This window comes from Heliangelus exortis, chromosome 2 (genome assembly GCF_036169615.1).
Source record: "Heliangelus exortis chromosome 2, bHelExo1.hap1, whole genome shotgun sequence".
NCBI classification, from domain to species: Eukaryota; Metazoa; Chordata; class Aves; order Apodiformes; family Trochilidae; genus Heliangelus; species Heliangelus exortis.
In genome coordinates this window covers 43,576,388-43,598,558 of record NC_092423.1, presented here as the reverse complement: position 1 = coordinate 43,598,558, position 22,171 = coordinate 43,576,388, and the positions used below count along the sequence as shown (strand labels likewise).

General features: G+C 38.4%; 1 protein-coding gene across 8 annotated transcripts in view; it reads right to left on the bottom strand.

The window, feature by feature from the left end:
* NEK11 (NIMA related kinase 11) overlaps nucleotides 1-22,171 on the bottom strand; it is an 84,898-nt gene that overhangs the window by 25,958 nt on the left and 36,769 nt on the right. For 6 of the 8 annotated variants that reach the window (XM_071735814.1, XM_071735813.1, XM_071735818.1 and 3 more), the window contains 4 exons: nucleotides 18,182-18,301; nucleotides 15,966-16,059; nucleotides 14,991-15,129; nucleotides 2,853-2,977 (listed from right to left, as the gene is read on the bottom strand). In XM_071735814.1, coding sequence (XP_071591915.1) covers nucleotides 2,853-2,977; nucleotides 14,991-15,129; nucleotides 15,966-16,059; nucleotides 18,182-18,301 — 478 coding nt within the window. The remainder of the gene's footprint in view (nucleotides 1-2,852; nucleotides 2,978-14,990; nucleotides 15,130-15,965; nucleotides 16,060-18,181; nucleotides 18,302-22,171) is intronic. The other 2 variants (XM_071735817.1, XM_071735816.1) reach the window with 1 other exon arrangement.

Below are 22,171 nucleotides of genomic sequence, written 5' to 3'. Positions count from 1 at the left end.
CTAAGATAACATTGCCCCCTAAAAATGCTTGCTTACTTCCCCTTACTGTACAGACTTTCCACTCAGTTAATTCAGACATTGGTCTTCAGATTTGCACATCTAAGTTTAGTCTGCTTTGACCTTGGATTTATTGTAGATTTTTTCACTTGAGAAAGGGAAAATTGAACATTATGCTCACTTCCTAAGAAAAAGAAAAGGTGATTGTGTCACCACCCAGAAACACACTTCTGCTTTTTCTAAGGCGCTGGTGTCAACATGAGAAAAAGAAAAAACACAGACAGAAAACTTTCTGATAAAGGAAGTCCCAAAAGGCAAATTCTTACAGGCTGCACTTCCAAGTCTGTTTATACAGGTCAGCTCACAGAAGGTTAATGCTCTGTGTGCACAAAGACTGCTGGTAGAACAAAGCTACAGGCTCTTGGGGATGGAGAGAGAAAAAAGGGACCAGTGGGACAGACATCTCTTCCAGCTCAGGATGCCAGCTCTTGTCATAGCTGAAGTCTGAGTGACTGTAAAGTGAGGGAATGTCACTGCTTAGATCTGAGTGCCAGCACCTAATTTATTCTGCATTATTGAGAAATCTATTTTTATCTTCTGCCCTTTATTAATTCTAAGCAGCAGTCTGCCTGTTCAAAACCACTACGGATTGGCACTTAATGATACTGTCAATGAAAGTTGAATGAAAATTTTGAAAGGCACTCTAAAAAGAAATAAAAAAAGTCTCAGACTCTGATGAAAGTGAATAATATTTTCTTTTTCAAGACTCTCTTATAGGAAACTTTCTGGGCAATGGAGTGTTTGCATGTCTATGTATTGTGGGTAAGCTCAGATCCAGCAAACTGAAAAAAAACAAACAAAAAAACCAAACAAAAAAACCCTTTGCCTTAGATATTCCTCTGGTTTACATTTGACTAATAATTTCTTTAGACGATTACTGGATAGAAAGATCCAGAATTTTAAAGCATCCAGTGTTTAATTTGAAAAATAGGACAGTTTGAATGAAGCTGTTTCTAAGTACACTTCAAATTTAACTCATGAGAGAGTTTCAGGACTGCTTTCTACCATGGTAGAAGGAGAGTTCTGATTTCTCACACAAAATTTTATTTTTGCCTTAAAAAACTTGTCTTAAAGAAGTTATTAGTTGAAAATTTTAGAAATCAGTATAAGTTATTTATAATTTAGTGAAAAATATTAGTTGGTTCCCTGAAATGCAGAAGACATCACATTCTATTTTGCAAAATTTGCCTGTTAACCCAGAATAACACGTATCTTAAGCAGAACCAGACAGAACCAGCAGAACCAGGCACTGTATATGCAATGCTTTAAGCTCATGGCCCAGGGAAGAATTGTTCCTGAATAAGTTAGGAAGATCCTTTTTTAGAACCGACTTCGGCATTTAAGCTCATTGATCTCACTGAGACTTGATTATTAGAGGCAAGATTGATCTCATCTTATTCTGGTCAGATCTAAATTAGGCGCCTTTTCCAATAATCTTCAACCTTCTTCACTCTGCAATCCTTAAGACTTTCTTGTGGCAGCCTCACCTTATAAAGCTGCTTTAAGCCTTTCAATAATAAGTTTTACCTTCACTGACACTTTCTTAGATTCTTGGGAAAGTCTGCAGATTTATCGGTCAAGTCTTGTACTTGCTTAGGCTCAGTTCATCAACTGTCCCAGAAAATATGTTTAATATAGGGAGGAAGAAGTAGCAGCAAGAGGTGACTATCTTTGCCTAGGAATTAGAGCTGGAACTTAGATCTCTACACTTGAAGCATAATATCAACTTTAACCTTATTTTAGCTTTAGTTAACACATGGAAGAACTGTGAGTGTTTCACAGTCACAGGGAAGTTTACTGACAATCATCCCCCTTCAGGCATTCATGGGAGTGTTACACGTAATCTTGAAGGAATCATAGAATCATAGAATTGGCTGGGTTGGAAGGGACCTCAGAGATCATCAAGTCCAACCCTTGATCCACTACCACTGCAGTTACCAGACCATGGCACTGAGTGCCACATCCAGTCTCTTTTTAAAGATCTCCAGGGATGGAGAATCCACCACTTCCCGGGGCAGCCCATTCCAATGTCTGATCACCCTCTCAGTAAAGAAATTCTTTCTAATGTCCAACCTAAACCTCCCCTGGCACAACTTGAGACCGTGCCCTCTTGTCTTGCTGAGAGTTGCCTGGGAAAAGAGACCAACCCCCACCTGGCTACCCCCTCCTTTCAGGGAGTTGTAGAGAGTGATGAGGTCTCCTCTGAGCCTCCTCTTCTCCAGGCTGAACAGCCCCAGCTCCCTCAGCCTCTCCTCATAGGATCTGTGCTCGAGTCCCTTCACCAGCCTGGTTGCCCTCCTTTGGACCTGCTCCAGGACCTCGATATCCTTCCTGAACTGAGGGGCCCAGAACTGGACACAGTACTCGAGGTGTGGTCTCACCAGGGCTGAGTACAGGGGCAGAATCACTTCCCTGGACCTGCTGGCCACGCTGTTCCTGATACAGGCCAGGATGCCATTGGCCTTCTTGGCTACCTGGGCACACTGCTGGCTCATGTTCAGCTTCCTGTCAATCCAGACTCCTAGGTCCCTCTCTGTCTGGCTGCTCTCAGCCACTCTGTGCCCAGCCTGTAGCACTGCATGGAGTTGTTGTGGCCAAAGTGCAGAACCTTTCTCATCAATGTCTCAGAAGAATTACATATGCATGCAAATAACAATCCATGATATTTATATACACATTTATTCCTAACAAAACCACAGTTCAGTAATGCAAGTAGGACAAAATCTTGGAAGGAGCTTAATTTTTCTCTGGAAAACGAGCATCAAGTGTATATTGCTTTCCCATAATACATATACCTGGTGATTTGTCTTAGAAAGAGTCTGTGATGTTTTGGCATCCTCCTCCTCTTCACTGCCTTCTGAATAGGATTCAAACTCATCATTATAATATTCTTCTGCAATTTCCGGGTCTTCAGGGATCTCTAAAGGCAATTATGAGTTTATAGCATACAGACAGAAAAATGTATACTCTCAGAAAGATAAATTGGATTTTATAGGACTCATGCTACTAACAATGCATTCTGTCATGAAATCGAGGGATAGGTTCTCATATTACAACGTTCCTCTTTGATGGCATGATAAGCTGTGTTAAAGATGTCTCTGGCAAAAGGCCAGATGGTCATCACATGTAAATTAATGTCATTAAAAGACCTATATTGAATTTGGGCTGAAATCACTAAACCATAGTATAATCCAGGCTGAAACGGACCTCATGGGATCACCCAGTTAAAGCAGGGTCAGCACTGGACTGAATCCAGCTTTTGTGAGCTAAAATTATGCCTCAGTTTGTTTTTTTTCTAACACACATAACCTGTGTTATGTTAAGCTAAACTGGAAAATAATATATATCAGGCACATGTTAAAAAGATAAAAAATACAAAATCTATATAGTTTCACAAACTTTACTGAAGGAAAAGCCTTAAAAAAAGTAAAAGAACCTGCTGTAAAATCAAGCTATGCATACTTGAGTGTCATGCTCTCTGAAATTATTACTATCACAAGTTTTAGGAATAGCAGTGAATGCAATATTAATATAGCAAATGAGATTATGAAGTGCAATAGTTGTTATTAACACTCAAGATATTCATCACAGCATGAAAAATGCCCCAGCCACTCTGGTCCAGATAAAATCCTTCAGCATCCCAGGCTCCCTGAGGAAGCAGTTAGCAAAATGGCTTGAGGCCTGATCACACCTGCCTTGGTGAGCTGTGCTTTGTCAGCAGAAGCACTTAAGAATGTGCTGAATTTTAAGCAGAGGCTGGATGGTGGTGACTATTTCAATAAAAAGCAGGATTCCCACTTTTCTGGACAGAAAGCTGCAAGGCAAAGACTTGTCCACAGGAGACACAGCTGCCCAGGGAGGTCATGGAGTCTCCTTCTCTGGAGACAATCAAAACCCACCTGGACGTGTTCCTATGTTCTAGGTGACCCTGCTCTGGCAGGGGGGTTGGACTCAATTTTTCAAGGTCCCTTCCAACCCCTAACTTTCTGTGATTCTGTGACAGGATCAGCAGACAAGGGACTGTGGCTCATCAGCCAGAGCATCAGTAGCCCTGAGCATCCACAGAGAGATGCTCCAGAGGAGTTAACTCTTCTGCTTTGATTTCAGCCAGTTCCTCCCTGACTTACAAAAATAAGTTACATTCAAGCACAGGAAGAGTAATGTTATGCAAACAGATTTCAAATACTTATTTGGTAACTGCCTGGTATTATTACAAGAAATGTTAGCTGAAGATAAAAAAGCCTAATATTCAGCTGTCTTAAATCACCATGGTCCTATCTTCAGCTTAGCATGATTTCTGCCATTACACTCAGTTAAATCTATCACTTTAACAAAATATAAAACAAATTTCCTTAAATATTACTGCACTGAAAAAATTAAATTCAAACAATATAGCAGTGAAAAGTCTTAATATATTATTAATTTTTTGCTTTTTTCACATGGATTAAAAGACCAAAGGGATTTAAGTGGGAATATAATTAAAATACACTAAAAGACATCGGAGATTGGGCAGGAGGAGTAATTCTAATCCTTAAGGCATAAAAAAGAGAACTCAGAGGAAAAGTGAAAATGTATTTATCTGCAGCACTAGGTAACTGAAGCTCTCCTGTTGAGATATGATCTCTATAATCTACTGTCTCCAAAAGATTTTTAAAAATACTTCCTATTTTGCAAACTCGATTTATCTCCAAAATGCTGACACATTTCCACTCAGATTTATCTGTCTGGAGATATTTAAGGAAACTTCATAACAGCACCATGCTCCATTGGCACAATTTCTAATCTTTCCTGTTCCTGTTTTTCACCTTTTCTAGAGGGCAGGAATAAAAAAATAATTAAACAAACAAACAAAAAAATCATTAAGTGGGCTTCCAGGAGAGGAATCCCTCCAGCCCAAAACCTTTTTGTTTTTGAAAATAAAAAAGAAAACTTAGATAGCATTCCTTTTCACATGGGAAGAACACTGAAAAATGAAAACAGATCTCTTTTTCCAGATAGAGTGAACACTAATTTTTCACTAGTATTCCTGCTATTAGTATAATTTTATTAGGTTGATCTGCATTCTATCTAAGTGTATATTTGCATTCAAATACATATGAAACAGCCTGCTTGTTATGTTATACCAACCTTAGACTGCACTAGGATTTTCTGAGTCATCTTCTCCTCCCACACTCAGCATTTGTTTACTGTTGTACAAAAAAATGCAATCTTCCCCTTCCCAACCAAACAAGATATAAAAATCAGTAATTTTACACTTTATTCTAGCTTCAAAATGTGTGCTCTGGCTACAGTGAAGCTCTGTACTTCATCAGTAGCCCATGACCATCAAAACTGCTGGTGCCTCCAAACTGTGCACAGAGGCTGGCACTGGCTGTATCCCAGTTCCATGCCAGCTTTTGCATCCTCATCAGAGTCCTTCACTTCACCATTTGTGAAGTTGTTTTGACAGCTGTTCATATATAGTCAGTTAATCCAAGCTCAGTAATACAACTGTAAATGCTAGCTCAGACACAAGAGATGTTCCAGGTTCACAAGTTTACTGGCCCAAATTCAGAAACTATGCCAAGTTACATTCCTGAAAGAAGACAGCATATCAAGTGGCTGGGAATTTGGGATTCAGCTCATAGAAGTCTTTAAAATGTCTTGGGTTTATAACAAGCATCTTTAAGAAGGCTCCTTCAAAATATCAAGATACTCATTGCGACCACCTGGTTCCATACAATGGTTCCTTGAGTCCCACTAAGCAGAGCCAGCTCCCATCCCTCCACACACTACAGATGCAGAGACATATTTCTGGTTCTTTGCAGAATTAATCTGAGCTCAGCACAGCTTATTTAGTTGAGATACAGGATCAGCCAAATTTCAAGCTGGCGTTAGCACAGCAGACACCATAAATCAACACCATGACTTACTAACTTGAATTGCAGATAGCTTGAGTGAGCTGGTATTGTCAGCTCAGGGAAGGCACTGTCAGGGAAAGTTGAGCCCCAAATGCTTCCATTTCCATGCCTTCAGTCCATGATCCAGAGTCTTTGCTACCTGAATTTTCCCATGATCCTGGATATTTCATACACATCCCCCAGTCTCCACTAACCAGGTGGCAAAAGTCTGGTTACTGCCACTATCCCTGAACATTATTGGTGCAGTTGCACACCTTGGCAATGTAGCATGGAAAAAAACCTCCTTGGTTTATACTTTCAGAGGAACAGTTTCAATAAAAATGTTGATCTTTGGCCTAGGTTTGTTTGACTTTTGTTTACACATTTTAGCAGAGCCTAGAATGGACTCCAAAGCCAGGACCTTAACTTTTGTTCTGACATAAAATAGAAACCAAGCATACTTGTGCCTTGGAGGCACTTTGGTAAAGGAGTGATGCCACTGAGGCAGACGTGCAGTCCTTCATATCAAAAGAGAAAATAAAACTGCTTTTGCAGAATCCAGGGCACCCCACTTCTTCATTTCAGCAGCTGGACTGGGAGAACAGCATCACATTTAAGCTCCTGACACTGTCTGCAGCTCATCAGACCCCCTTGCTCACACAACTCTCCTGTCCTGCCTGAGCACAGAATCAAAAATCACAGAATCCAAATCACCCCATTCCCTGCAGGCAACACACACATGGTAGGCAGGGACTCTGCTTTCCCCACAGACCCTTGGAAAAGAAAGGTGATGGTAACATCCAATATAAAGATTTCTAATCCTGTGCCAGCTGTTCGAACAGGTAGCACTGATGGCTGTAATACACTTGTCCTTCAGATGTCTGTTGTCCCTCTGATACAGAACACTTACACACTCCATAGGAAGCACAAAGGAAGGTCTCTATGGCTGCTTCTGCCCCCTCACAGCTCTCAGTCTTTCAGCTGATCTCTGGAAATATATTGTGCATTATCTGGCTGTGCATATTGAAGTAAGGCCAGTCACAGCACCTTTTATTTGCTTACGCTTCATTCAGAGGAAACTCAATTATTGCTTCTGTATTGCTAAGTGGCTTAGGTATAGCACTGACACACTTGGTATCTGCTATTAGATATTGAAAGGAAAATGAGCTCTGAACATTAACATTCCTCTTTAGATTTCTTTCTATATAGTAACATGATGCTTATCATGGAAGGAATGGTAAAAACCTATTACTTAAAAATAAAAAAACCCACAGCTATTTCCCAAGAAGACAAGCTATGTAGAAAACAAAGAAATGTGAAACGTAATATTTTGTTTGAACCCACCAAGAGCTCGCTTCAGGTAGCACGGCAACTTGGCAAAAACAACTGTTTTCTCCAAAGAGATGAAAATACTTTGATAAATAACTTTAATTTTCTCTTGCCTTGAAGTCATGTTTATAATTGGTGCATTGACGCAACATTCTCAGAAGTCAGTAAGTAAGGCTGCTTTTATTTAGAAAAAGAAGAAAGAAGAAATCAGAGCAGTGTAACATACGTTCATTTTCACCACTTCTATTTGCAGTAGCAAACTCCCACTAAGCTCTTGAGGACTGTCGTACTCTTTTTATTCCCAAGGCTTCAACTCATCTCTGGAAAAAAGGCAGATTTTTCTCAGCTGTCACTGTTCCACCGTAAGGAAAGGAGTTGTTGCAGTTCCTTGTAGCAACCCTCCTCGGTTTGCACGTTCCTACAGACAGCAAAGCATTCAACTGCTCTGCCAAATATGAGCTGTCACAAGATATAAAGCACTCTTAGTGTTACGGTGACACCAGCCAACATGCTGAGAAATCATCCTGTGCAGAGGCTCTTGTAGGACACTGCATCTCTGCTACAGCACTGCCACAGAGCTAAAAAAATTAAAATGGGGAGCCAGGGCACAGGTATTTTCACTGTCCCCCTTGCAAGACTTTGTCGGTGAGCCACACCAGAGTCAGAAGCAAGAGCACAGAAAAGCTTTCTTCCTCCTGATCCTGTGTTGGGCTAGGCTGCCAGACAGCCCACTGGCAGGACCTCACCAGTTCTGGAGAGGTGAAGTGCCCCTGGTTCTTTCCTTTCTGTGGAAATTCACAGGCAAACTCCAGTGTCATAGGCACACAGAATTTTCAAGGTTGGAAGGGACCTTAAAGATCACCCAGTTCCAACCTCCCTGCCATGGGTAGGGACACCTCCCACTAGATCAGGTTGCTCAGAGCCCTGTCCAGCCTGGCCTTAAAAATTTCCAGGGATAGGGCTTCCACCACCGCTCTGGAAGTGGACTGCAGACTGACAGAGGTCCCTTCCAACCTGAATTATTTCATTATTCCATGGTTACATGATGCTCCACAACCATCCTCTTTAGAATTACCCAAGATCTATTTATGTGTGTGCACATATTAATAGACACACTCACAAGCTAAGAAGAATCTCATCTGTTTCTCTATGCCCCTGCAAGATATACACATTTTCAAAAATCATCATCAAAAGAAGGTGGTGATCAGGGCTGCTTAGCACTTTTTGGAGCTGTGCATCAGTTATCACAGAGGGAGAGAACAGAAAGAGCTGCAGTCAATGACTGGGAGAGAGTCTGAAACACAGAGATATGTTTCCTTCACCAACATAATGCTGAATGAGAAATTCTACTGCAAAGGAGAACAAGGCCTCTGCACCCCTCTGCAGTTCAGGTTACTATTCAAACAAATAGAAAAAATAATTCCACCATTACTCAGATTGGTTTGGGTTTTTAGTTTGTTGGGTTTTTTTCCAATGCAAGACAAAACACTTCAACTTTAAAACTTTCCATTATGGGAAATTGCCATCCTTTGGCCAGCTATAGACAACATACACATTATTAAGTGCCAAAGATGCATTGTTTAGAAAGTCAGTGGAAGCTTTTGTCCAGCTTTTCTAAACTAGTCTAAAAAAGACTCCTGGAAAATGCCTAGTTTAAGAAATGAACTAAAGGATTTGACAGGACCTTTGTGCCCTTGAAAGTCTCATACGACCCTCTTGACTAAGCAGTAAAGGACGATTAAATAATTTTTAAAAAGGGTCCATGTACAGCAGAGACACAAAGTAAAAGAGATTGTTCTGAAGGAGAACCAGCAATCCAGCCATAGTTAAACATTAATATTTTATAATTCTTCTTTTAGCCTTTTAAAAAGGAAAAAAGTCTAAACTCATTTGTGAGCTTCACTGAGAAATGATTCACCTGTTGTGAAATATCTTGGAAAAATAGAGGGTGTAAATCAGAGTAACCTTACAGGAATCTTCTGCTTCTTGATGTTAGAAAGGAAGTAGTTGGTTTCAATATGTTTTTCCAAGGAAAAAAATACTTCTTTTAACCAAAAGGAAATTTCCAAGAAAAATGCTCTTTTCTCCAAACCTTTCATCTTCTGATATTGTATGAGTATGTACAAAGACAAAGAATGGGAGGAAGAAAGGAGATGCTGAAAGGAGTTTCTAAGAAGAGGTGTTCACAAAAGCTGGAGGGAACACTTTCCTCACATTTATTGCCTCATTTTCTGCCTGGTTTTGTGTTGTTTTTTTCTGATGTTGTTTGCGTTGTTTGATTTGAGTTGTTGTGTTGTTTGATTTTCTGATTATCACGTATACAAAAACAGGAGCTCTGGTAGGCAATGCTGATTAAGATGAAGCCATCCTGCCTTTCCAGTATGGTTTAAGAAGTTCAGCAAATCTAAAAAATTTCCAGATATTCAGAAAACCTTTTAGTACTGATGGATGAATGAAGAGAAAGAATAATATAGCAATGTAGTCAATAATGGGGAGCACTCAGTGATTCCTGTAAGCCATTTCCTTTAGTCCCAAACAGGCCCTATTATTGTAAAGGTTGCCCTATTATTTGTATAGTTTCCAAGAGGAATTGAGCAAGAGCTGTAAATTAATGGAAAAAATGACCATGAAGCTACCTTATGGCATCAATTTAAAGCTACCTTGGTCCTTGAGTTATTTCAATCTTTTTTTGTCAGTTAAAGAATACTTTCAAATAAAGCCTTAGTTTTCCTGCTGAATCTGGCAGAGATGGCCTGATATTTTCTCTTGCAGTCTGAAAACAGTGTTTGGAAGGAAAGAGTCCACATGTTAATACAAAAAGCTGTCTCTTTAGATAGTCACTTCTTTCACTCTTCAACTCAGTTCAAGGATGCCATTTTCAATACATAAATTGGGGATGTTTTCACAACCAGAACTTTCTGAAAGAGGACAAAAAAATTGGAAAGAATTTAGATCCATACCTGGTGTAAGAAGCTGTGCACAAGATGTGGCAGAGATGTAAAATTTGGATATAATTTCAGTATAAGTAAGTGGTAATATAAGGTATGTGTTAGTAAAGTACAAGAACAAGTAAATGATTGCAAACAAGCAAATATAAGGAAAAAAATAGTACCGAGACCTTAAACAGTGTCAGGAAATTAACTGATGAAAGTCAGTGCATTTGCTAGACCTTTGGGGTCCACTGTGCTCCATGGAGCAGCTAAAATAGCAAGAGAATTTCAACCAAGTTCTTTCATTGCTGTCACCTTCTCATTTTGTCCAGCTGTTTGTCTGAGACTCATATGCACTGAAAGCTGGACTTTCAGTTAATGGCTACAAATTTGCCCTCATTTGGGATTGGCTCCAGTTTCTTACATGACCATATAATTTGGAGCAGCTCTCCAGAAATGCTGCTCAGTTTGGTAAGTAAGACAGAAAGCTGCAAACAGGTGGGGGTTGACTGGGATTTGTTATTGAATTTTTTTCAGCACCAACCCATTCACAGATGCTTTGTTTGCGAATAAATATCTGGTGGGTCTCTATATAAATTGGTTTAACCTTGGATCTGAAGTGCAGGGTAGAGTTATATTGCTCTGTACGTAGGATGACTTGGAATAAAAAACAGTATCTGAACACTGAAATTATAAGAAAGTATCCACTATAGAATCTAGCATGTAGTATTTTTGTACATACACAATCTTTGTCATTTGCTTCTAATTGCTTCCTGAACTCACGTGGCATTTTCTAAATGTTTTTAACATAATGCTATGGAAGGAGTAAAGAGACTTCCCGTGGAGCTTTTCAAAAGTCTTGGACAGAATCATTCTAACTACAGTCACTGTCCAAAGGTGAATTTTGAAGTAGGCCTATTTATCAATGCCAAACTAAATCATTACAAAAAATAGATCAGAAAAAAAATAGGAAATGTAGAATAACATAATTTGCTCTCTCCCCTTACTTTCAGACTTTGTGGTTTTTAAATAACTCCTATGTAAAGACTTCATTCAGCATGCTTCCCTCTGGGAAGCTCTAAAAGCAAGCCTTTTTGTAAGAAGTAAGCTGTGAATTTTTCTGAAGCTATGAAAAGAGTTAAGGAAGAAATAAGGAAGGAAGGCTCAGGTATACTGGAAGCAACCAGTGTTAAAATATGAATAATAGATAGGGATTGAATAGAGGTATTATGCAGAGGGAGATTACTGCTGCCTACAAAAACAAGAGGAGAATAAGCAAAGGAAGGAAGAGAACTACTAAATCTGCAAGGCACTGAGGCAATGCATCTTAAAGATGTTGGCAGGAAACAGCCAGATGTAAATTTAAGCCAGAAAGCAGGTTCACAAGCACTGCAGTACACTGGCCCTGCCACAGTCTTCTATGCAGAGAAGCTGGGGGAACTTTCTAGAGTGTATAAACCAAGTCAATATTTTTAGGAAGGGGGCAGTGCAAGTAGAGGCCTATCATAGCCACAGTCAGGACTGGGTAGTCAAACTGACTTAGTACTCTTTCCATGGAACAGAAGCAAATGGGAAGGTAGTGGGATTGGAGGATGAGGCTTTCTTTCTATCAGAGAGAGCACCAACAAGACCCAAGATAATAACTCTGGAATTTGTGTGTTTAATGTACAGCTTTCTCTCTTAGCTTATGAAAATAAAAATAACATAATTTGCTGCCATATAATTTTTCACTGCTGCCCACTCCCAGGTTAAAACTGGATCCTTTTCTTCTTGAGCTTAAGTAATGCAAGCACAGATTTTCAAAGTGTAAGATTCAAAGTGTATTCTGTCCACACAAGCTCATGTTTCCTTGATTACCCCCCACACCATCTCTCCAAGTTCTCCCTCCATTTTCTGCAGTTGAATGGAAGATGTTGCTAAGCATGAGCCTGGAACCCCAGAAGTGAACAGGGAGAAAGGTTACAGGGTGCCAAGGTGCACCAGCCATCCCAAGCTGGTCTGATTCAGCAAGTGACATCTGGAGAGTCAGATTTAAAAACCATGCTCTCAATCAGTCCCCCACGAGTCAGCAGTGTTCCCAGTCTCTTTCTACAAGAAAAGAATATATTTGCACAGTACATGGTAATGAGCATGATGTTGAAGAACTAAATTTTGTTGTTAAAGAATAGTATTTACATTGCCTGCAGCATTTCTCTGTAGAAATGAGAATTCGATTGCTTCTTTAAGTTTCTGAAGAAAATGTTGTGCCGTCAACAATCTGGTTGAATATTTTCTGCAAAAGCACAGGGGTGGCTCAGGTCTCTTTTATACTCCAAAAAATAAAACCATCTTGAAGACTAACAACTTGGTCAACAATTTGTGATTTCAGACAATTCTTTTAAATGTTCCTCAAGTACACAGGGGTGCTAACTAGAATGAAAAATGTAAAGAAGTTCATTGGAGATTACATAAAACATAGCAAAAAGATTAAACTTCTCAGGAAGCAGTTAAATGTTTTGCATTGATAAAACTTGTCCACCATGAGGTCCAAAACCCCAAGCTGTCATAATAATTTTTATTTAGCTAACAACATTGACTTGTTTTTTCCAACTTTCAGTAAATGTTACTACCACAAGTAGTAACATCTTGATCAAACTGCACCGAGACCATGTTTTTTTAATCTAATTACTAAATTTAATTACTAATTACTACAGCTAAACCTTGTGCTTTGTATTTGACACCTTCCCTAATGACATACAACTATGTTGCACAATGCTTTAGATAATTTTCAGTGAAAGCAGAAGTTCAGGTATTTCATTCTCTATGCCTCCCCCTAACCCTTCCAGAGCCTAACCCATGAATCCCCCAAGCCCAGCTCATGTTGCAAATTTTTTTAAAGACTGCAAGATTTGAGGCAAAAATAGTTGGAATTTCCTCCATACCTGCTGGGATTGGGGTACTAGCCCTAAGTGTTCCCCACCAGCTTTTTCCACTCTTAGGGGATTTTTTGGGTCTGCTCTGAAGTAACTTAAAGGCTGCTGCTGCTGCTGCTGCTGTGCCTCCTTGGCATTCATGAACAGACTCTCCTGCCTTTTCTCCCCTTTATCAGCTGTTTTCAGTATGACTAGGGTGCTTGTTAATCTGGTATTTGCAGTCTAATTTCTTCTGCTAAACTAGTATGCATTAGTAAGATTTATTAACATGCAAAACAACTTTATAAAAACATTTTATAGCTTTGCTCCTAGTTTTCTTGGTTTTTTTCTGTTATATACACCATTGCCGAAGAACCAAATTCTATTGAAAAAACAATAGCTGGAACTGTCCTACATTTTCAAACACAAAGGTTCCATTAATAACTTAATTCATAATTAGATATGTAGGACATGCATGGTTGCAGTGAAATCTTTAAAGAAAAGAAGAGTATGAATATGGAAGAGATAAACTTTGACATCAGCTTCAGGAATAAAAAGGTGTTCACAAAGAAAAGAAGAGAAATCATGTAATTTCTGCTGCTTATCCCTAACTCCTTTTTCACATCAACCTTCCATTTCAATGCCAGAGACTCAGGCAAAATCAATTAAACATGCATTCAGTTTTGTATGGTTGGATTGACCCAACTCTTCAGTCACAGATATAAATGCTTCTAATTTCTGTCATTATATCTTAACAGTTTAATGACCCCTAAAGCCAGAAACATGTTTCTTTTCTTTCATGCATATTCTGTTTCTATTTAAGTATCTTTGTGTACTTCCCTCAGTACATCTCCCACCGATGTTTACTGCTTTCTCTCTGTCTGCTATTTGCAAGCTTCCTTCCCTTCCACCCAGGATTTATTTCTAGCAGCTGGGTTTTCTCCTACACAGATCATTTCTCCTTACACTGTGAAATAGCAAGCCAACTACATAGACATAAATGAGGCTACACTGAAAGAAAATAGGCATTTGATATTTTAAAAAGCACCTCCCTCTCAAACAAACTGATTAGGATGCCTTTCATTTAATGGCATATACCTTCACAGACATACAAGAACTGATACTGAAAGGAAGAGCTCTTAGAGAAAATCAGTTTTCATACTTAAAAGTCTATTGATGCATACTTGCAAGATTCTAATCTGATTTAAAATATTCCACCATAAATAGTGCTTAGACAATAATTCTGAAATATTTAAGAGCATGGCACTTTTCTGTGACACTGTAGAAACAAAACATATAAATCTGCTTTCAAAAATGTTTTTCTCATTAAGCACATTTCTACTGTCTGACCCTTTTCAAAGAGCCTGACTATTTGTTCATCTGCCCACAGATAAGTACACGTTATATAGTACTACCTGTTCTTTAGACAGCAGCTAAATATTTGGGGACAGGATAAGCACAGTTTAAGAGTTTCCATCTGCTTCTCTTGTGGTTATAAAGAAAACAGTATCATGTACAAAAGGTGCTAAACACTCTTAATTCTTTTTTTTTTTTTTTTTTTTTTTTTCACTGGAGAGATGATAATTTAGGGAATTATTTTTTTCCTTTCACTAATACAAAGTTAAAGCTATTTCCTCAGCATCTCATTTGGAGAAGGTTCATTGACCTCAGTCACTGCTGACAGTTCACTCAAACTCCTGCCATGTAACCTTGCTGCATATCTGCTGTACATACATCTACCTGGATTATTTTCTTTCTCTCTTTGTAATTTTTTTTACAACTTTACAATTCTGGCCACTTTTTATCCCACGGTTTCCCCACTATAAATAAGCTACAAGGGACGAAATCAAATCATGCTTTGTTTATAGGAAGTTTCATTTCAAGACCAAACTTTGAATTCTTACCATGGTCTGTAAATTTAGACATGCAGAGCTGACTTGATGCTTCATTTCCTCTTGGTTCATCATATCCCATGGACACAGAGTTGCATGTAATGACTGGCTGAGATTCAATTAGGGGTTTTGAAGCCTGCTCATCAGATTCCTCAGTTGAGTGAAGCAGCATGGAGAAATAGGTACAGTTAGAGCTTTCAGCAGAATCACAATACAGTGGCTTCCCTGATCTACACAACTGCTGGGACTTGTATTAGGCAAACACCAAAAAAAAAAAAAATCCTAGCTTCTTTGTAAATGATCAGTAGTGACTCAGCCAAAAGCAGAGACAGATTTGACATTTTTTTTCTCCAGACTCAATGGGAAATAGAAAAAAACCACTCCTCATAGTTAGAAGACAAACCAAAACCTCATTATTTCTGAGATGCTTTCACTGACTTCTTTCCAAACTGATTCTGTTCTCTCTATGATAAGACATAGTATTAGAACTGAAGAGGCCCATCTTCTGTTGCAGACAGCTTAAAAGCAAAGGACAGCTTACACTGGGAGTCTTTCCAAGACCTCATTCTTACTAAAAAGCCAGTTGAAATGTTAATATTCTTGGCTAATCAAATGAAAAGAACCCATAGACACATGAAATTAGTGTTTAAAAGATTAAAAATTCTAATTTTCTCTTGACAACTAATGTATTTCAAACTCTGATGTCACACAGACTGTCTGTAAGTACATTTCAGAGACCAGATTTAGATTTAAGGGTGACCTAACAGAAGAAAATTGTGCAATGAACAGACAGTTTGTTCAACCATATCTGAATAACTGAATGCACTTTCCTTCATCACAGGTTTGGCTAAGTGGTTCAGCCTTTGATGCACTTCCAAATTACTAGTGTTAAACAGGACTGTGCTAAAGAGAGCATGTAGAAAACAGAGAAGTTGTATACACTGACTGTGTATAAATGAGACCTCCAAACCAACAGCTCATACTTACATGTAGGACATTAATATTCAACTTTTGAAAATGACGGGACCTGAATTCTTGCATTCTTTTGACATTTTCTTGATATTTTTCTTCTGCCAGCTGTCTGTAAATATAGAATACGCTTGTGTTTGGGGTGTGATATCAGAGACTGCAAAAGGGATGATCGAAAAGCAGATTTGGAAAAACAAATTCCATCATTAAATTCTCAGAGTGGCATAAATTCATGCTGTCTACAGAAGGTGGGGGTTCAGTGAACTCACAAATAGACTTCAGGCCTTATTTCTGGACAGTATTTTATTTTTCTTTCACAGCTTGCATAATGTAATTGAGAAATAGTAAATTATTAGTCCCAGTCTTTTTTTGCTTCTTTCAAATATCTTATATATTTTGGATGTTATTTACCCTTTTAGTCCAGGGACCCTTCAGCTGAAGACAGGTGTGTGACATTTGTGTGCCATGAACAGTTCACCTATAGGAACTGGTAACTGCATATTTCTGTACAGAACTGCTTAAACCAGGTGTTATACTAAGGAGCTCTTCCAGTTTCCATTACTATATCCATTTCCCATCCATCTCTAGATTTTCACTATTGAAAGCAGATCTCCACTCTGAGAAGGTACTGGTCTTGCCCTCTTAAAAATATTTTCAGGATGAGTGAGCTGGAAGTAACCCAGAGCTGAATCTAGATCCATTTTACAGATCCATGAGTGAGAACAAGATTTGAAGACCAGCATGTCACCTTTATTTTACAAAATAAGTCTATTTATATTTAGTTTTGTTGCTGGAAAACAAAAACAAACAAACAAACAAAAAAACAACAACAACAACAAAAAAAACCCAAACCCAAACCACAACAAACATGGAAATCTAGAAAACATGGATGTACAAGCAAGTAAAGAAAATCAAAGCAAACTAGAACTCTCCTGCAATAATTTCCTGATCTCCATCGATTTTTCAAAAGTGAAAGGAACAGACTTCCTATTTATAAATTTCATATAAGTACACAAATTAGCCTACCATATTATTGAAAACACCATGCAGAAGAGGTGTTAAATTTATACAGTGCTTTCAATTCAAGTTTATTTTTTAAAATGAGAATAAATTTGCATACCCTCTCCCTTATTAAACTCAATAGTAAGTGCCAGGCAGACACAGATGCCAGCAGGACATACTTTCCAACAGAAGATGAAGGCTTTGAGTTGTTTGTAGCCTTTGTACAGGGGCACCACAAGTTGGCACAACTAATGCTAGGATGGGATTTTACTGAGCATTTTCACTCAACTGCAATTGCTATTGATTTGCAGGCACATGTAGCTGCAGAGTTTCTGAGGCCACAAATTCAAATTTCATGTCACCTTGTAATTTTTTTCTGCACTAGGATGTCATTGCCCTGCTGAATTACTAACTTGCTTTGGCACAACAGGGTTAAGATGCTGATTTTCATGATAAAAAAAAAAAGTATTATTATGTCTATTATCCTCTGTAAATAACTGAGTAAGTTTGTTAATTTACATTGCATTTGCAAAATGTTTTTAAAGTGAACATTAAAAATTAATTAAAAATTAATGTGGTGCTTCTAACATTTTCATTCATATCAAATAAAACTCTGAGTATTTTTAACTGGGAAAAACTCAAATGTGCCATTGTAATTGTATATTCTTCTTTTTATTTAAAAAAGTTCATGCATACATACATAGATTTCCAGCTGTTTCTCAGATTTCACTCAAAAATGGTTCTTATTCTCTTTCAAATCCCCCTTTTATTATGTCATATTCACTTAATTAAAAAAACATAAACCATAAAGCCTTTATAACATGCATTTTCCCTCTGTCTAATCACTTGCTAAGATTGTCTTCTGACTTACCAACTTCTGTTGGTTCTCTTAGGCCAAAACCATTGACAGAAGCTGGGTTGTAATTATACATCCAGCTCCCCAGATTCTGCTATCCTTAAAATGACCTCAATTGCTATCATTTAAAAAGCCTCCTATTTTAACACATCTGAAAATCTCTCATATACTTAATTAACCAGAAATACAGTGCTCAAAGCACCAGTTTTGGGCTAATGTTCTGGCATTTTTTCCCCTACATCAACCCTCATTCACTTTGAGCAGCAGAAGACCTCTTCTATTTTTGTTTTTACCTTGGCAGTTCTAGCTCTCATTGGACTGCTGGATGGGGGAAATGCATGGTTAGGGCACAGTGTTTATATTATGCTCAACTTACTTCAACTTCTTTGCTTTCTCATCTGCAGCATTTAATTTCCTCAGTCTCATTCGTTCTCGTGGTGTCATTTTCTGCACTTCAGATAGTTCCTGCAGAGTTTGCAAATGAACTTTCCTCTGCCTGAAATTGAATGCATGTAAACCCATCTTCATATAAAAATGTAAATATCAGCACTTTGACTTTATACTGAAACACAGTGACATTTCAAATTGAATAATGCAGAAATCACAGGTACAATAACAGACAAAACAGGCTTTAATTTGAAAAGTAAATGTCTCTTTTAAATTGAAATATTTCAACTTAGATTCATGAAGAATAGTAATCATTTCAGGGGAGAATGGAAAAAGATAAATTCAACTCATTAAAAGAATAAATGTTGAAGCACTATGAAATATTTACCCTGTCAGGCTTCATAACTAAGCATATTTGAGGCACAAAGGCCACCTTGACATGACAACAACAGAAAAAGCAGTATCACCCATACATTTCCAATTGTTACAAGCTGCCTTGAATAAAAGATATTATTAATGTGTTTTTAATGTCAGTTATAATTATCATGTTGTATTCTTGAATTTCTAGTCCTAATCAATGTTAAAAGTATCTCCACAAACCATCTCTGAAAGCTGAGCATGAATAACTGATATATGTATATTCGCTGTATTTATCAACACAGTTCAGCAATATTAATATAATATTAAAAAAAAAGGTACATCGAATTCAGACTTTTATTTCACATCCTCGAGTAATTACAAAAATTAAATCACAGCTTGAAATGTCTTTGCCATTATCTTTCACTTACATCACTTTTTCTATTGTTTCTATTTGTTATAGGCCATATTTGTATCTATGATAGGCCATGAACATAATAAAGAAGCAGGAAGAGGATCAGAGGGCTGGAGCTCCTCTCCTGTGAGGACAGGTTGAAAGTGTTGGGGTTCAGCCTGAAGAATCATAGACTCATAGAATTGGCTGGGTTGGAAGGGACATCAGAGATCATCAAGTCCAACCCTTGATCCACTCCCGCTGCAGTTACCAGACCATGGCACTGAGTGCCACATCCAGTCTCTTTTTAAATATCTCCAGGGACGGAGAATCCACCACTTCCCAGGGCAGCCCATTCCAATGTCTGATCAACCTCTCCATAAAGAAATTCTTTCTAATATCCAACCTTAACCTCCCCCGGCACAACTTGAGACCGTGCCCTCTTGTCTTGCTGAGAGTTGCCTGGGAAACGAGACCAACCCCCACCTGGCTACACCCTCCTTTCAGGGAGTTGTAGAGAGTGATGAGGTCTCCTCTGAGCCTCCTCTTCTCCAGGCTGAACAGCCCCAGCTCCCTCAGCCTCTCCTCATAGGATCTGTGCTCGAGTCCCTTCACCAGCCTGGTTGCCCTCCTTTGGACCTGCTCCAGGACCTCGATATCCTTCCTGAACTGAGGGGCCCAGAACCGGACACAGTACTCGAAGTGTGGCCTCACCAGCGCTGAGTACAGGGACAGCTGGGAAGATCTTACTTCAGGCTACAGGAAAGCTGGAGAGGGACTTTCTATGATGGCTGGTAGCAACAGGACAAGGGCTTTAAAGGCTTTAAACTGGAAGGGGGTAGATTTAGGTTAAACTTTGCCAAGAAATTCTTCCCCGTGAGGGTGGTGAGACACTGGCAGAGGTTGCCAAGGGAAGTTGTGGCTGCTCCGTCCCTGGACGTGTTCAAGGCCAGGTTGGATGGGGCTCTGAGCAACCTGGTCTGGTGGGAGGTGTCCCTGCCCATGCAGGAGAGTCTGGGTGATCTTTATAAACCACTCTGTGATTCTTGGAGACCAAGTTTTCATTTCAAATTACTATCATGAGATAAATTTACTTCTGGTCATGTAAGAGCCAAACTTTGTAACCATATAAATTTTAATACTCCTTCCGAACTATCATTTTAAAATGAGTTTTTTAATAAATGAGAAGAGTTTTCATTATGGTTTTTAGATACTGCCTATTGAGGGAATTAGTGTAAAGATACGAATATTGGTGAGAAATATAAAAGACTAAGGACAAAGACAACAGCTCAATCATTCATAACAATGGAACTAATTCTTAAAGTATGAACAATGTAGATATATTTCTTGCTTCTGCAAAAATCTCTGATTTAAATTATAAGAAACTCTGAGGGGGAAAACGTCATTTTTCATCCAAGCTGAAACTGAACTTGTATGACTAAATGCTTATTTAAATATTTAAAATTTATGACTTCCATGGGACTGGAATAAAGTAAGCCACTAGATGCCTTTACTAGAAGAAACTAGACTCAATTAGACATGGAAAAAATAATTCCTGGTGAGAAAAAAAAAACATGAAGTAGTAATGATTGGGGAGGGCATCATAACAAGCAGCTCCTTATACACCGACTTAGACTAAAGTTTTGCTTCATTACAGCAGATGCAGGAAATCTACTATATGTTTAAATTATTTCTTCTCCACTTTTCTGCCCTCTACCATTTTTATTTCATTTTACCTGCCTCTTTAGATCCAAAACTACAGAAATTATTTGCCAGTTTGCTTATAAGGTAATATGGACAGCAAATATTCCCATAAGTGCAATGAGAGCCATAATAAGATTATGACTTTATGCAAATTTGCAGGACAATTGAAGATAATTTATAAGCTAAGCTTCTCCTAGGATATTGTTATCAAATTGATGCCCTAAATTGAAAACCTCAAGGTAAATTTCCATTCTCAAACAAAAACAGCTGCCATACACTGTTCCACAAATTTTAAGACCTCTGGACCTCTGCACAAAAGAAGTTGACTTTTATTGCCTTTTCACAAAAGTGTAAGTACATGATATTTGTAGACAGAACTTGCTCCTCAACTTAGAGACTATAGGCTTGCTTTTGGAGAAGAATAGTTACAGATCCTGGGATATACACGAATGTCCTCCCCACATCCTAGTTCTGTCAATATATGATGTCCATTTAGGAGGTGATGAGGCCCAGCACAGTAAAACTAAAGACAAAGGATCGGGGCTGGATCATAGCATATGTTACAAACAGTGGGTTTATCAGTCTGTTCTGGAAGTATGAAGATATTTGAAGACTAGGGATTTATTTTGCAGCTAAAAATACTGCTCTCTTAAAGCATCTACCATCTTTTGGTGTATATAGATAATTTGAAACCCTGTATTCACAAAATAAAGGCATTCATTAAAAGCTTCTGTAAGGTTCTCCGACTTCATGTTTTAATAAGCATTACGCTCTCAATATAATTCTGACAGAGTCAGCATAATGTTTGGGCAAGATTTCAGTGCCCCAAAACTTTTTAAGATATATCTCTGAGAAACATCTCTGAAGGTACTTACATATTTAGAGAGGCAGAAATCTGCTTAGAGTTAATTAAATCAGCTTGAACCCAGAAGCCACAGACAAAAGATACCTCTATTACTTCCCAGCTATCACATATCTACCCAACTCTTTTATTTCCAGTATACTAGCAAAGGCTTATTCCTACCAGAAGCAATCATGTACAATAGTAAAAAGGAAAAAAAACTGGCAGCAGTTTCAGCCAGGTTGATTTGTGTCTGTTCATTGGATAGTTATTACCAGCTTTCATTTATTGTTGCATTTTATATCTCAGCTTACCAAACTCTACAACCTACTTATACTAAAGGTACCTATTCATTCACCAAAACAGAGACCCTTGGTCTGATAAAAAGACACTTTTAACTAGAGACAGCAAGAACTGAAGTGACAGGGTAGAAATCCAAACCAAAATTTCTCAAAACCAGAGCTTTACCGACACACTCCTACTAGGTAAATTAGGTTAAAAAAAATGTAGAGAAGATTTTACTATATTGAATTTCATTGTGTTTGCTCTGCTTTCTTCCTACAAATGATACTGACACTGTCTTCAGAAAAGCTGAAGTTGGTCACCTCTCCCAAAGGGATGCTTGCAAGCAACACAATTGGCAGGAAATACAAAGTGACCACAGTTGCAAAACTGTGCATCCT